Source organism: Cotesia glomerata, linkage group LG9 (genome assembly GCF_020080835.1).
Source record: "Cotesia glomerata isolate CgM1 linkage group LG9, MPM_Cglom_v2.3, whole genome shotgun sequence".
Classification (NCBI taxonomy): Eukaryota; Metazoa; Arthropoda; class Insecta; order Hymenoptera; family Braconidae; genus Cotesia; species Cotesia glomerata.
The window spans coordinates 14,932,561-14,950,166 of NC_058166.1; the positions used below are offsets into that span (position 1 = coordinate 14,932,561).

Genomic DNA, 17,606 nt, shown 5'->3' on the forward strand with positions numbered 1-17,606 from the left:
TATTTTAATATTATTTCTTTGAACTCAGCGAGCTTAAAATATCACATAAATTATATTTTGAGCTCGAAAATCTCAAGATTATTCTCCTAAATTTTTATCAAAAAATATCATGTTGTTACAAAGTTATTAGCATTCTTGTAGAGCACCAAAAAAATTTCCCCCTCCATGATGCGATTTCTAACTTAAAAACGGTTTATCTAAAACAAAAAAACAAAAGAGCGTTGTAATCTGCATGCATGTGGTTATCGTTGCACGTAGGGGATTTTGAAAATTTGGATTTAAAAAAAAAAGGCGACATATTAAAAATTTTTTCGTTTTTTTTCCTCATTTTTTTGGATTCAAACAGCCCTAAAAAATCTTAGAAATCAAAATTTCCAAAATCCCCTACGTGTAACTATAGCTACTGAATAGGCGAATATGGGGAAGAAAAAGTTGCAAATCGGTTCATATTTATGCAAATTACAGTTCTCATCAGTTCAAAAAAAGTAGTTTCGAGAAAAACGCGTTTTTGTCGGAATGCCGCGCGTGTAAAGTCATTTGACGCGCTGTCACAAAAATTACTATAACTCGGAAAATATTCGAAATTTTGATACCAAACTCTAGATACATATTTTGAATCTATATTCTTCGATTCAAAAAAAAAAAAAATTTTTTTTTTTTTAATTTCACAGTGGCTATCCCCCTTAATTAGAATAAAATTGCAAGTGTCAATAAACTAGGCCAGTATCAATAACTAGGTCTTTTACCTTACCTTGTATTGATCTTAAAAGATCTTGAAATTTTTAGGTGTTTTTTTTTTGACCAAAATTTTTTCAAATCGAAAGGGGTCGATTTGACATGGAATGACCCGTATGTATGTATTGAAGAAAAAGTCGAATGAAATTTTGAACCTGTAGGAGTTAAATTTTGAAAATTTGAAATTTTTACAATTTAAACCTTCGCAATTCTTTTTAAGAATTAAATGTCGTAAAATCTGTTAGCTGATTTTTAAATACCAATATCAGAAGAAATATTTTAGTCAAATTTCAAATCTTTACATCTTAAACTAGAGATCTCATGATGAGTAAAAAAATTAGATCTAGATTCTTATTTTATTAAATAATTTACATTAAACTAAATTAAAATAAACTCTTGTTTTATTATAAAATTTTTATACAAAAAAAAATTAAGCTTACAAAAGCGTACATTGAGATAAATTGACAATTTAAATAAAGAGATGCTAGTTTTTATAAGCATCATGGCGTGCTATATCATCTCTTCTTAATTTTCATCGTGATGATCGTCATCAGCAGCGCTATTAGTAACAACAGACTCGCCGTTTCGAGTTCATCGCTTAGTTTTAGTTATAGTTTATTCAGTGACGGTGTCTCTCGCATTGCGGTTGCTGCTAATTTTTTGAGTGTATATTTGGTTCTGCTGAGATTATACGCAAAATAAAAGCATAGTGATTTCACGAATTCATAATTTGTAAAGTCACTTAATCTCATTGGTAAGATTATCACATTTAAAGTAATTATTTACTCAATGTGAGCAAAAAAATACACAATTAAGCAATTACTAGTTACATTACGTAGTCTTTGTGTACAGGAACACGTAATTCATCTCTATTTTTAGTTAGACGTTTTTATGTTTTTTTTCTATCATTCGTAATCATATTTATAGTATAAAAGGTTCAATGTCCGTTTGATATTTGCTTTTTTTTCATAAAATTTACTTAAAATATTTAAAAATATTTTCTTTGTAATTTCACAGCACAAACTTAAATTTAAAAAACTTTTGACGATAATTTATTTTATAAATACAAATAAAATGTAATGCAATTAAATGTTTTCATCATCTCATGGTTTAATTACTGTAATACATAGTAAAAGGTATAACGACTGACTCAATTATCTGTAATGAGATAAGTACTTAGTAAAATACATCTTAAAAATAATAAAACAATTTTTTGCAGTCGTTAAGCATTTTTAAGCGAGTAAATGATAATTTTTTCCCGATTTATTTGAATTTAATAACATAAGTTGGGCACCGCCGGAGGGTGCGGCCAATTGGCCACAGCTATGAATAGCTTTGTGATGTTAAGTTGTAGTTCAACATTAACCGTATAAGAGGAAAAGGGAAACGTATAATATCAAATTGTACGAGAGTGATAGAGTAAAATAGAAAGAGGAAGAAAGTGATAGTTTTAATGCTGTAAATAATTGTTTGATGTGCCCACTCAAACCGAGCGCCTGAGTATTTTCGCCGTGTAGCTTCGTGTATCAATTGACATCCATGTGATTTATCCGCGTACATTCAATGTTTATTTTTATTATTAGGTGCACTTCTATATACGGTGCTATCCATGGGTTAGTTATTTTCTTTATTTGATTTGAACAAGCAAAATCGTCGGAAATCGAGACTTTGGGTTATTAAATTTCTGTGCTTGAGTCTTTTTTTAGGTTTATCTTATTCTTAATATAATTTTCTGATGTGTGGGATGTCTGGAAAAAATATACCATTGGATTCTAATCTACATATATTGATAAATAATTTTGCTATTAAATTTATTCAATTAAAGAATTAAGAGAAATTAAAAGAAAAATTTCTGAACCAAGAACATAATTTTTATGAGTTTGATTATCTTGAATCAAGTAGAAAAATCTATAAGGAGGGAAGTCCATGTAAAAGCCTGAAAATCGATCATTTTTTTAAAATATTTTTAAAATAATTTTATTGTTTTTAAACTTTAACACAACTTTATTGAACTTTTTTAGAGTACAAAAGTAACACACTCGACTATTGATCACCATAATTTATAGCTAAATTTGTCATTTAAGACAAATTTGGGAACTGGAGAAATAAAGGATAAAGGGGGGAGGGGGGACCTTACTCAGTAGGAATTTTTCGGTAACCGAAAAAATAATTCGGACTGCCCAGACCGGGACTCGAACCCGGACCGTTTGGTTACGCGCCAAAGGCTCTACCAGTTAAGCTATCCGAGACATTATCCGTAACTACCATTCAGTCACAATCAACTATTGATCTGAAACAAAAAAATTTAAGTGTTTTTTTTTTGGACATATTAACGGGAAGGATAAATCTATTGAATTAAAAAAAAAATATAAAATTAAACATAAAATAAGCCTTTGAAAAAAAAGTCAGAATTTCGGGCTATTTTTTTGATGTTTTTGACCCCAAAAAAGTATTTTATCAACGCGAAATATCTGAAATTTTAGGTTTATCCTTCCGATAATAACGCACTGATAGAAGGATTTATTAACTATTAATAATTGAGTTTATTTGAAGACAATTATTTAATTTATTAAACTTTAATAAATATTTTTTAACATTGAATAAATATTTATTTGGGAGGAAAGTACATTTATTAACAGTTAATAAATAAATTACTAATTAACTGTTAATAAATATTTATTAAATCCTATGACGTTAAAAAATCATTTATTAACAGTTAATAAAGCTTATTAAATATAAACAAATGCTTCTATCAGTGTGTAGAGAAAGGCCTCACCATATTTCAGACAAATCGGTCAATAACTTTTTGAGTTACAACAGGATCAGTTTTTAAAAATACAGTTTTGAGATGATCGCGTTTGAAATTTTAATGCAAGAAAGTGACCAGCTTTAGTTACATCAAGTAAAATTTACTTAAATCAAGAAAAACTTAGTTCAAGAATTTTTATATGATCCAAGATGATTAAACTCTTTATAATGATTTGTTGGGTCAAGAATTTTCCTTTAAAATTAAGTTAATTTTTTTATCAGTGTGATTATAAGAATCTCGTGCGAAAAAAATTCTGATTCGAAATGAATTTAAGATTGAAATTCATATTTTGAGACGAATCTGAATTAGTTTTGAGATCAATCCAAATTCGAAATTGATTTGTAGATAGAAATTAGCAAGTCTGTAGAACTTTCGATCCTGCTTCAGAATTTTAATAAAGATTTAAGAATATTTAGGATAAATTTTATATATATTTTGCAAAATATACATGTACACAAATCAATTTCAAATTTGTATTAATCTCAAAACTAATTCATATTTGTGTCAAAATATGAATTTCAACCTTGAATTCATTTTGAATCAGAATTTTTTTTGCACGGGATTTTCTCATTAGAAGTTTTTGAAATTCAATATACTAGTAAGAAATAGAAGACCATATTTTTTATATTTTGGTACATGATTAATTCTACAACTAATCATCAATTTTAAATTATCGAAAAATAGTATAATAATAAAACAATTAAGCGAGTCATTAAGTGCAAAAGCGCCATCAAATCCACAGCATGGCCTGATAAGGAAGCGCACGAACATTCTTAAAATTGTTACGTGACACTCTGTTATTTTAAAGAAACCATGTGAGATAGTAATTAACTTATAAATAGTTTTCGAATAGAGTTTTCCATTGCGCGGAATTCGCTGTTTGTTGTTCTACAGTACTGTCCCACAGAAGTACCGTTTTTAGTGTCGTCGCAATTCTCTCACAATGTGCCGAGTGTCGAGATTTTTTCTTTAATCTTCATTCTTGTTTTATATTTTTAATTAAAAAGATATTAACCATAAGAAAATTTTAAAAATTCTAGATAATTTAGTAACTAAAACTAAAATAATTTTTGAAAATTTGTAACTTTTCTTACAAGTCTTACAAAATTTAAAAAATTATGAACCAGAAAATATATTTAATTATTAAATTTATAAAGAAATTTCAAGAAAGTAACTTTAGGGTAAGCTATAATTTGATTATTTTTTTGTATTTTTAGATAACAGAAGGAAGATGAATATTGTTTCGAGAGGCACCGTCACAACGATGGAAATAAAAGGAAGCCGTTCAACTAAAAACGTTTCGCCGCGGGTAGAATCGAACCCCGTGGCAAGAAAGCGGCGAATGGACGAGCTGCCATTATCTAAAATTCCGAAAGCACCTCGAAGAGATTCGAAAGATGATGAATGTACTGTGTCGTCTAACTCAGTATCTTTAAAAGAGTTGACTGGTACTTCATCTACCGATATGCTGACAGACTCGCATTGCGCTGTAAATAATCGAGAGATTTCTTCATCCGCGATTACTACTGTTGATGATGATGATGATGATGAAGAAAATTTACAAAAAGACAGTAGAGATTCGATAATTGTTAAGAATAAGCCACCCATACATCCAGATATACCTCACAAACGATTAATAAGTGTTAATCGTCGAGATGATTCAACTAGGCTTAGAAAAACAATTCAGTGGCTCGAAGAAGGTGCGAGAAAATTAAGGGAAGATCTTGCTGATGCCAGAGCTGAGCTTCATGAGGAAAAAAAGTCTGCTAAAATGGCAAGGAGAGATATTGAAAGAGCTGTTAAGAAAGCTCGTAATCAAGAAGCTAAAAAATATCAAAATATTATAGCCGATTTAAGAGCAAGGTAATTTTTTTTAGTAGATTTCATAAAAATCTAACTATTGTATTTGTCCTCATGACGTAAATTTTCAAAAATTTTGCACGACGTAGCGTCAACAATTTTTTAGGACGTTCACAGACAAGAAAAAGACACCAATAGGTTATGGGTATTAGTTTCTTTCTTACGCACTAGTGCTGCCTCTCTTTACAGACTATCACTCACTTACTTCCATTCACATAAAATATCGAAAGCCACTAACTTCAAATATTTTTTATAAAAAAATGAATACTGCTCGTTTATTTTATTTTTGATAAAAAATACTTATATCTTCAATTAATGACTCTCAGTTTTTTATAACAATCCTAAGAAAAGTACGATTGATATTTAATAAAACGTTCGCTTGAACGTCGGTCAGCATAGGGTTTGTCTGTAAAATATACAAATTTCAAATGCTAATATTTCAAAATTTAGTGCCGCAAGGACTATTTAAAAAAATAGTCATACATGTATTAATTATACATATAAATGTTATAGTTATAGTTATACATGTGTTAATCTAAGTAATATTAGTTTTTCGGGAAATTCTTAAAATTTCTTCAATACAAAAATAATAAAACTTCGCGGCTTTCTCTCTCTTTTCCCATATCGCCTGTGTAAAAATGTCATTTTCAATTGTAATTATCTTTGGTTAGAAGTGGTCAATCGTCTCCAAATTTTAACAGCACGTGCATTATGTATTTAATTACTTACACAGTAAAAAATTTTGCATCAATGCGTCAAAAAATTTTTTGTTAAAAATTTTTATGTTAAATATTTAACACTTTTTTGTGTTAATTTAACACTTGTCTGTCTTAATTTAACAAAATAAATGTTAAATTTACAGGGTTGGCACGCACCAATATTTTTCAGTGATTATAGATAAAAATATGTGCGTTACGTTGCCAGCCTCTGAACGTGGCAGAGATAGCCGGGCGGTACATGTCTGACTTGAGCGATCACCCATTTTAAGCAACAACTTGAATGAGTGACCGCTCTAGTCAGCGTTGGCTAGCGCGAGGGATCTCTGTACACTAGGAGAAGGGCCTAATGCTTCAGTGGTCGATAAAGAAGAGTTTCTTATCCATCATTGTAGACTTAGCCCAGCTCCGACTGTACTATCATGGGTTTTCTCTGTGGTTTCCCCATGATTCTGTTCCAACAGCCTGAGAGGCAAGGTGCAGGGTAAATACGGTACAGAAAGCACAAGTCGGACCACAGCCGCAAAAATAAAAGCAGGAAATTCGATAATAAACCAGGAAATACAGGTTGAGGATATAAACAATTGTAAAATGTAACAGAGTTATTAAAATAACTGTACATCTGGAAACAATAAAAAAAAAAAAAAAAAAATGTTAAATTTACACGTAAAAGTGTTAAATATTTAACACAAAAATTTTTAACACAAAATTTTTTAATGCAATAACGCAAAATTTTTTACTGTGTATATTGCACGCCTCATAGCGCGAAGCGCGTGAGGTTGTGCTTTATACTCGACTCGTCAAGATCAAGCAATTTTGTGATCTTTAAATGCCTCTATCACAACCATATTACACTTATTCAATAATATAAGTAGATGTACACCGAAAAACACTTAAATTAAACCATCTTTTACTTTCTAAAATCATTTCATGTTGCTATTTTGAAAAAAAAAAACGTTTTGAAAAAAATTTTACGTGGACGTCCGGATATCACCCCATTTTGGATGTACCAACGATTACTCCCGAACAAATTGATATTTCAAGACCGGACCTTTTTTATTAGTTTAAGAATTCGATGAACTGGGTCCGTATTTCATATCAGTGGCCTAGCTTATGTATTTTTTTTTTTAAATTGAATTTTTATTAAAATTCACGGATACAACCGTACAAAGCCAAACGAACTTTTCTTATTTGTCACGTGAAAACTTTGGCGCCACTTGATCAAGCTAGATTTTTTTAGACTGCGTGCGCATATGACAAGAAAAAAGAGCGCCGATATTTAAAAAAAAAATAAAAAATACTCTGTAAGAAATTACTTAATTATAATTTTTTTTTTAATTAATTATACAATTAATTTTTTTCGTAAAAAATGATTGAGCGTTATGAGGCGTGCACTTTTGGATTTTCCAAACTTTTATAAATTTCGAAGGTTTCTTAAAATTTTGCTCTCATGATCCAACTACCTTAAAGGATCCTAATGAAACTCAAGATACTTTCTTTACAGACGGTTACGAAGGTCAAGTTCAAATATGAGCTCAATCGGTCAATTAATTTAGAAATTACCGCATTTTTAAATTTTAAAATTTAATACTCTCATTACTTTACCTTCAAATAACTTTTGAACGTTTCGAGATATTCAATTTCTGTAAAATGCACCTGAAAACTGAGAAATTAAGCTTCAATTTACATGTTTAGACTTTTTATAAATCAAAAAATATTCATCTTTTGATCATTTATAAGAAATTCTATTTTTGCAATTGTTTTATCCGCAGAAATGAAATAGAATGTAATCTACTTCCATTTTAGATGTCGAATGACCTTCTTTCTTTTTTACTTTTTAATTAGTTTCATTTAATTCTAATAATTTTTTGCGCGATGATTACTTAAGTTGACTCAGTTATTATTCGTCAAATTTGCACCTATGTCTCGAGTTAAAAACATTGCCTTCGTATAATAATGACTAACTTAGTCTTCTTGTTGCGTAAACATTCTTTGTAAGTATCCATGCAGCTTTTAATTGTTTATTTAAATTTCTTACAGATTAACTAAAAATCCCTTCCAAGTGTCATTGGATAATTCTACTAGTTTAAAAAGCGAGCAATCAAAAGATGATAATCAGAGATGTGAAACATTAGTTGCACGAAAACGTCGTGCGGAGCTTAATCAAACGATTGAAAATCTCAATTCAGATTCATCAGACTCTGATGATTGTACGAAAAGAAAACGAAAATATTCGAATGAGGCTGAACTACGTACGATTGAATGCGAGATTCGAAATTCACAAATGGTGAATAAGGAACTTGAACAAAACTTACAGGTAAAAAAATTTTTATTTAGATAAAGAAATCTTAAATTTAGAATCGAGTATTTTATCTGACCACATTAGTCATGTAAAATTCTATTAAAGTCAACCGCTTTTGAGTTTGTCGGGGAATTCACACCCCGTATACGATGTTTCTTTATTTATTTCTTTTTACATCTTTTCTCGTGAACATCTTTCGCTTTCTTACAAAAACTTTCCACTCTTATCCCTTTTTCTGTTCACTTTTTCGCGACATGTGCAGTGCGAAAAAAAGAAAGTTGGTAAATTTAAATGTACACGCCCATTCATGTAATGACATGAAAGAAGTTATCGATTATCGAGAAATTTACATTTTTATATTTTTTTTAAATTATCAACAGAAATTATCTATTAAATTTTTAATATTGGAAAAATTATTAGAATTCTTTAAATAAATATGGTAATTATTTACAAGTGGGTTCGACCCCATTTTGGGCCATAACTAGGTGAAAAATTAACATTTTCAAACTTTTGTTTATTCTGCTTGTTTTTGCGGCGCATTTATGATAAAAAATGCCGTGAAAGAAAAAAATAAAAATTTCGATAGCTTTTTTTACCTTCAAAAGTTGGAAAAAATTTTGGCTCTTATGTTTTTGGATAAAATTTCTATTTTATCTTTTATTGAAAAGTATATAAAAAAAACGAACAATTTAAAAATAAGAAAGTTAAATATTTACAATTTTCTAAAAAATTTATGAATTTCGGGATTATATGCCGTAAATGATTTGGTGTGAAAATTATACTAAACAAGGCGTTTTATTGATATGTATAAAAATGAATTATAATAGTTTTAGATAATTAATTATTTTGTTTTACGATAAAATAATTTTATCTATTAAAATATTACTTAAATTTATTTTTTAACGATCACTGATTTTTTTTTTAAGTCCATCAAAAATAGAATAATTTAGTAAAAATATTTCATTTTTTTTTTTTTTTCATTAGTAAAATAAGAAATTTGTTTTAAAATTTTTTTTTTACCAGTAGAATATGAAACAAATACTGAAAATTGCAAGACTTAGCTGAGTAAAAAAATTTGGTAATTATTTACAAGTGGTGTCAAACGTATTTTTGGCCATATCTAAGTGAAAAATTAATATTTTTTAATTTTTTTTTATTCTTCTTGTTTTTAAGGCGGATTTATGATGAAAAATCCCCCATGAAAAAAAATATAAAAAAATAGATGTCGAAATACATAAAAAATATATTTTAAATATATTAAAAATCTATAAAAAATATATAATTTATGTATAGTAAATATATTTTTAATAACTAACTTTTGGCCGATTTTCACATATATTTTATATATTTAAAATATATTTTAGATATATTCAAAATATATTTTTATTATATTTTTAGTTATGTATTTTTAATGTATTTGAAGATATATTTTGAATATATCTAAAATATATTTAAAATATATATGAAAATCGGCCAAAAGTTAGTTATTAAAAATATATTTACCATACATATTTTTTATATATTTATATATTTTGACATATATTTTTTTTTCATGGGGGATATCGTGAAAGAAAAAAATAAAGATTTCGATAGTTTTTTTGTCTTCAAAAGTTGGAAAAAATTTTGGTTCTTATGTTTTTGGACAAAATTTCTATTTTATCTTTTTTTGAAAAGTATATAAAAAAAACGAACAATTTAAAAATAAAAAAGTTAAATATTTCCAATTTTCTAAAAAATTTATGAATTTTTTTGAAAATTTGTTAAAATTGTGATAATCAACTTTTTTTTTTAATTGTTCATTTTTTTATGTATTTTTCAAAAAAAAAATATATCAATAGAATCAAATAAAAATTTCGTTCAAAAAAATGAAAATTAAAATGGTTGACCCCACTTGTAAATATTTACCATAAATATTTCTTAAAAATTCCAGACTTACAAAAATTTCTATGAAATTAAATTTTACGTTAAAAAAATGTAAAGGTTTAGCTTGAAAAATCTTGGGCTTACATTTGCCTTGTATTATACCCATATTTTACTAATTTAAATTGTTCATGTTTATTTTGAAAAATGATAGTCATCATTAAAATTAGTTCACCATCACCTTTAATGTGTCATTTAAAACATCAATTATTAATTAACATTAACACGTATTTATGAATCATTATAATGTATATATGATACGTATTCTATCTTGTTTTTTTTTCTAAGATTATAACTATTATGATTGCTATAACTGTTACTTGAAGTGATTTAATGTAAAGTACACGACCGTCACACTAACGTTATTGTCAAGATTTGTTAGAGAGAGAAAGTAAACCGTGAGAAAAAAGGAGATAGAAATATATTTACCACATAATAATGTTCAATTGTAAGTTTAAAGTTTATTACAAATTAATACAAATGATTCAAAAATCTTTTATATTAAAATTTTTATTTTTCAAGTCTAATATTAGCCAAAAAAAAATTAGAAATCGAAGATATTTTTCGACAATTATTTATTTATTTAGTAAATTAACATCAATCGGGGCTTTATAAAATGATTGTAGTGAATATGCATACAAGAGAGAGGTCGTAAATTAGTAATGATGGTAATAATAATGGAAGAATTACTAAGTTTATAATAATAAGTAAAAAGTTATAATAAAAGTACAATGATATTTAGCATTAATTTAATTGAATTTGCGGCTTCGGCTTTAATTATGTTTAAAAATTTTTTATTCCCCCATGAAAAAAAATATTAAAAAAATAGATTAGATTATTTATTTATTTATAACAAAGCCTGCTGGCCAAATGGCAAGTAAAAATAAGAAATACAATTAATTACAAATTTAAAAATATTGATAACAATAATTTTACAATAAGGCAAGTAATAATAAGAAATACAATTAATTACAAAATTTAAAAATATATGTCAAAATGCATAAAAAATATATTTTAAATATTTTAAAAATCTATAAAAAATATATAAATATATTTAAATTGTGTATAGTAAATATATTTTTAATAACTAACTTTTGGCCGATTTTCATATATATTTAAAATATATTTTAGATATATTAAAAATATATTTTTTTTTATATTTTTAGCTATGTATTTTAAGATATATTTTGAATATATCTAAAATATATTTAAAATATATATGAAAATCGACCAAAAGTTAGTTATTAAAAATATATTTACTATACATATTTTTTATATATTTTTTTAGATTTTTAACATATTTTAAATATATTTTTTATATATTTCGACATATATTTTTTTTATATTTTTTGTTCATGGAGATTAAACAACTAACGTGAAGAATTTTTTTTTTTCAATTGTTAAACAGATAAATTATCTTTAAAGTATATATGATAGAAAATTTGAATTGAAATGAGTGGAGTAAAAAAATGTTTAGTGGCAATGACATACATTGTAATGACAATGACTTATAAATATTAGTATATTTATTATATGCAGAATGTCAAGATTATAAGATGTAAATCATTCAAATTTATTTGTTTATGACACAATTAAAAATTGATAAACTTGTTGGTCATCAAAAAGCTCAAAATAAATATTAGCTATCTGACTTTGCTGATAGTTAAATTGATTCTGGCTCATAGGATATATAATAATACAAGAACATGTTTTGAAGAATTTAAAAGAGAAAGGATATTGTTAATCCAAGGCTAGTCGATTAGTGATTTTATCATATTTGCATTTGTCTTTTAATAATAAAGTGATCTTATTATTATTTTATTAACCGCATAAAAAAATTATAATGAATGAAATGATCTATATCTTAGAATTTTTCTTATTGTTATTGTGATTGTAATGCCTATTAAAATCTAGAATTGAATGCTGTTTTTTATCGAGTGAAATACTTATGAATAAAAAGTAAAGTCGTTTTAATCGTTACGTTTCAAACACATAACCCGTGTTTCGAGACATGACGTTTGGAATATTATTGTGAAACCGGATGCTTAAAGAATCTTTTTCCGTATTTAAAAGCCGGTATCGCGTGCATGCGTTAAGAGCGTAGTTACATCCTCCGGATATACAGGACAACGTCATTTATTTTTTAACTTTTAATTTTTCTGCAACTGTTTAAAGTATATTCTTCATTGGTATTGAGGGCTCGAGAGTTTTATAAATTTTTCCGCGTAAAAACTTGACTAGATAATTTTATGTAACGAAAAAGCAACTGTCAACACTGTCCGGCATGCCAGTTTCACTCGATTAATCTTATAGATGTGAAATCCAGTTTTTATCACAAGTTTTAAAATTTTTAAAACCTATTTTAGGTCTGCTGTTTAGCAGTTATCATTATCATATTTAAATTTGACAATCATGATATGAAAGTATGAGCTTATGATTTACTGCATGCGTGTCTTGTGAATGTAGCATAAATTTGAAAGACAATATTGAAAATTTACGATTGTCGGAGATACTGCTTTCTCTACATGCTGATTACTTCATTTTTTACAAGTACTCTTGAGAAAGTTAAATTTGAGAGGAATAATACATTAAAAGCCGGTTAAGTTAAATTTTTAAATTACTTTTTAAAAAATAGCATTAATTATGGTAAAAAGCAGCTATTATATGAGTTCAATTAAAGATATCTCGATTATTTTTTCGTGTCATGACATATATTGATACTTGAGTGGACTTGTTTATATTTTAGGGGAAACTTTGATCTTTTGTTTATTTCATTAAACAAAATAAAAAACTACTTGTTTTAAGGTATAGTACCTCAGATACCGCAAGTGTCAAATGTTCTATACAAAGTCTTATTTGATTTATTTATTTATTTAATACACTAACGCAAATCGGATATTTACATTATTATGATTATTGTTAATTTAATATATTAATATTGTTGATGGGGATTCTATATCAATATACATCAGTTATTACTCTGATTAAACAAAATGATTTGATATGATTAAAAAATGACCTTAAAGTTAGCAGTCATTTGACCATTTAAAAATTTTTTTAACAAATTAATTTCTTCCGCAAAATTTCTTTTAAAAAATTTCATTATTTATTTTTCAAAATTTCTACGAGTCAATTTTTTCCCTAATTTTTTTTTTTACTGTAATTTATTTGTTGAAAAAAATTCTAAAAATGATCAAGTATCAGCTAAATTAATTTTCATGATCAAAAATGATTAATTTTATATGATTCTGAATTTAACAGATATCTAACAATTTTTATAACAATTCAATTTTTATGAAAAAAATTTAGTAAGAAAATTTCATACGTAGAAATTTAAAAAAATTTTAAGACGTACTTTTTAAAAATATATTTTTTATGATAATTAATTTATTACAAAAACATGATAATAAACTTAGCAGATATTTAATAATTTTTAGAATTTTTTTTAACAAATTAATTATGGCAAAAAAAAATATGAAAAAAATTGACATGTAGGTAGACATTTAAAAAATTAAAAATACAATTTTTTTAAAATAATTGTTGTTGGAATCAATTTTTTTGTTAAAAAAAATTAAAAAATTCTGTAATGACTGCTAACTTTAATGTCGTTATAAAAACTCCAAAAATTGTCACATATCTGTTAATTTCACTATCATAATTTTCTAATCATTGTTAATTCTGTCAAATCGTGTAAACAATTTAAATCATATCTCTTATTGCTTATAAGCATTATAGGCATTTAACATTGTGAAATCATTTTCAATAATTTTGTTTAATAAGAGTATAGATATAGATATTGCACTATAAAAGTATCAAATGAAGAAGTAAAAAGTAAAAAGTATGTCAGCAAGTTATGAATAAGAGACAATAGATACTATTGGTTATTCAGTAGTTATGAGTGTGTTAATTATTTATTTAATATTATATTTTTTATTTTTGAATTGAGGGTTTGCGGAGAATCCTCTAGGAAGTTGATAGCAGAGCAGTGTTCTGTGTTATGTACACAGAAAAAAAATTTATTTTAATCAACTGAATAATTTTGATGAATTTCCCGCATGGAAAAATATACATTTTCACATATATTTTTTTTGCGCTAAATATATGTCCGCATTTATGTTCACATATATGTCCGCATATAAATGCAATATCTATGTCTAGAGATACACAGAAAAAAATTTAATTTGAATCAAGTAAATAATTTTGAAGAATTTCACTTTCTTGATTTGAGTAAAAAAATTCTTGAAATAAGAAATTTTTTTTTCAGTGTATGCTTACATATATGTCTACATATATTTGAGCATATATCTCTGCATATATATCAGCATCTATGTGAAAAATATATGGTGACATATTTTCTTTTTGCGTAAATATATGCGGCCTATATATTATATATGCGACATATATTTTTGACATATATATTTCTCCATGCGGGTTCATCTTCTTGATTCGAGTAAAAAAATTCTTAAACCAAGACATTCATTTAGGTTTAAGTAAATTTCACTTAATTCAAGAATTTTTCGTCTTTTAAGACAATGAACTCTTCAAAATTATTTTCTTGGTTCACGGAAAAAGGAAAAATGGAAAAATTACAATATATAATGTAAACGGGGCTCGTCGTAAAAAAACTGGAAAAATTACAGTTTCAGATTGTAATTATTACATTAAAATGTAAATATTACATTCTACAATGTAATTCTTATAAAATCTGTAGTAATTACAATCTGTTGATTTTCCTATGCAAAGTCGCATCAGAGAAAGAAAGGCAGAGATAATTTTTGAATGTTTTTTATTAATTATTACTATCACATGCTCTGAATCTTTACTATTAATTATGCAAAGTGTTCTATATTTTATTTCTTTCCATCACCTAAATTTTTATTGAAATTTGAACGTCACTTTTTCTAAAATAAAATAAAAACTATATTTTCTCATAAAACTTAATATTTAATTCTAAGAATTTAAAAGCTCAATATTTTATACTGGTTCTTTTGAGCTTTTCAGAAATTAAGTGAGCTTATCATCTTACTATATCTATATATTTTACTAATATATTTAATTTCATCAAATTCTGAACGGTTAATCTCTAACCAAGAGTACTACTTTAAGCATTTAAAAGGAAAAAATACTTTTTGAATCAAGAATATAAAGTCCATGCAAAAAAAACTAAATTATTTTTTTTAGAGCATTGTTTTTAGGTTGAGTTCGATTACATTGACCGAAGATACACAGAAAGAAAGGTTCACTTGAGCCAAGAAAATATTTTTCTTCATAATTATTTACTTGGGCGAAAAAAAAAGTTTTTTTTGACACAAGAAATTTCACTTATTCCAACAAATCAATTCCCTTGCTTCAAAAAATACGTTTTTTGATCCAAGACAATTTATTTAAGTCAAGCAAATTTTCTTGTTTTGAGAAAATTTCTCTCTTGGTCCAAAAAATTAAGTTCTTGACAGAAGTAAATTTTCTTGTCTTGAGAAAATTTTTCTCTTGCTCCAAAAAATTAAATATCTTTATAGTAAATTTTCATTAATATTTCTATTGACTAACATGTTAAATGGGAAGATCAAATAATATTGAATCATTTTTTTCATTCAATATTTATAATTGCGCGCTAAAATAATTTAAAATGGGTATCAAATATTCAAGAGAATAATTTTCTCAAGATAAGAAAATTTTTTTCTCAGCTGAAGTAGGTGGCGCTGCTTCCCTAAAGTATCTAAAAATCTTGATCAAATATAAAAATTTCTTGTATCAAGTATTTATGATAATTTGAATTAAGAAAAAAATGACTTCCACCAAGAATAGAATTTCAAGAAAAATTTTTACTTCGGCCAAGACAACTTCGGTCTTCCTTCGGGCGACCGAAAATTTACTTGAGCCAAGAATTTTGTTCTCCAGTCAAGAAATCTTTCTATCTGTGTAGTATACTAATAAATCTTACGAATAAATCTAAATCTTATAAATACTAAACAGAGTTCAAAAATTTCAAAAATTAAAAATTCTTAATCATAAATCAAAACCCTGAATAAAAAAAGTATTGAGACAAAGAAAAAAGTATTGGATTGACTAGAAAACCAATTCTTTTCAATACTTTTTTCTTTGTCTCAATACGTTTTTTTAATCAGGGAATTTATATTTAAATATCATAATTAATTATTCGATTGAATATATTCTTGTACTTTCTTATTTATATTTTGTACCTTTATATACTTTTAAGTAATTATTGTAATAACTTGCTGTAGGTATACTTGAATTCATACACATTTCAAATGTAATTTAAATACTTAGCCATTCGGCCTGTGCCTTGGCATTTATTATTAATAAATAAATAAATAAATAAATAAAATACTCTTGGATTAAGTGACAATAATTACCAATCGAAGTGTTAAGCCTCTTGAGTTAAGATTACGAGTTTCAAGACAAGAAATTATCGAAGCAAGACGATCGCTTGTCTTTAAAATAAATTTATTGAATCAAGATAGTTTTTTATCAATGTAAAAATCTCATAAATTTTACTTTAAAACAAAAGTAGATTAATTATTCGGCGATAGGCGATTAGGAAAACAAATACAAGGAAATATTGAGAGTTTATTCATATCAAATGTGTTAATGAATAAGTGATAATGATCAATTATAGGCTCTTGTTACATTTAGTACTTGGAGAAAGAAGATGAACATGGTGAACCTTTCTCTTACGCATTGTCATCATAAATTGATGAATTATTCAAAGTATCATGTGAAAGCTGGAAGCCGGTGGTGTAAAAGATATTCCGTGCCAAATCGATCACTTAAAATTTCTGGTTTTTTATTTCGTCGAGATTTTATGCACAGAAAAAAAAAACCGATGGAAAATTTTTTTATTTACGATACAGAAGATATATTTTATTTACAAAGGAGAGTACAAGAGAAAAAATATTGCAAGCATCGATGCGATTATTCTACTTATAGATTACGTACATTTCATTCTTCATAATATCAAATTTCATTACGATTGAGCTAAGAATTAATTTCTATTTCGTGTCAGACGTCTAGATTGTTTTCAATTAAACATTAATTAATTTTTTACAAATAAACACAAACTTTCTTATTACATATTATTAGTTGTAAAAACTAAGTGGCTGAAAGCTTATTTCATTTTATTACACAATACGCTATTTATTTAATTTATTCAAAAGATATTGATTTTTTTTTATAAATTTGATGATTTCCTATATTAAATATTTATAGCTTATAACTTTATGAAACATGGGTCAAATCAAACTTT

At 26.2% G+C, this 17,606-nt stretch overlaps 1 protein-coding gene and 1 non-coding gene across 4 annotated transcripts in view; one reads left to right on the forward strand and one right to left on the reverse strand.

Annotated features, from left to right (window-relative positions):
* Positions 1 to 1,306: 1,306 nt before the first annotated feature.
* The window catches only part of LOC123271241 (janus kinase and microtubule-interacting protein 3-like), a 53,206-nt gene continuing 36,906 nt past the window's right edge, over positions 1,307 to 17,606 (forward strand). For 2 of the 3 annotated variants that reach the window (XM_044737505.1, XM_044737506.1), the window contains exons 1-3: positions 1,307 to 1,489; positions 4,762 to 5,407; positions 8,161 to 8,437. In XM_044737505.1, the coding sequence (XP_044593440.1) occupies positions 4,776 to 5,407; positions 8,161 to 8,437 (909 nt within the window). In that variant the 5' untranslated portion in view covers positions 1,307 to 1,489; positions 4,762 to 4,775. The remainder of the gene's footprint in view (positions 1,490 to 4,761; positions 5,408 to 8,160; positions 8,438 to 17,606) is intronic. The other variant, XM_044737507.1, reaches the window with a different exon arrangement.
* On the reverse strand, positions 2,913 to 2,985 carry Trnat-cgu. Its single transcript has one exon. It is a non-coding gene; the product is annotated as a tRNA-Thr (tRNA).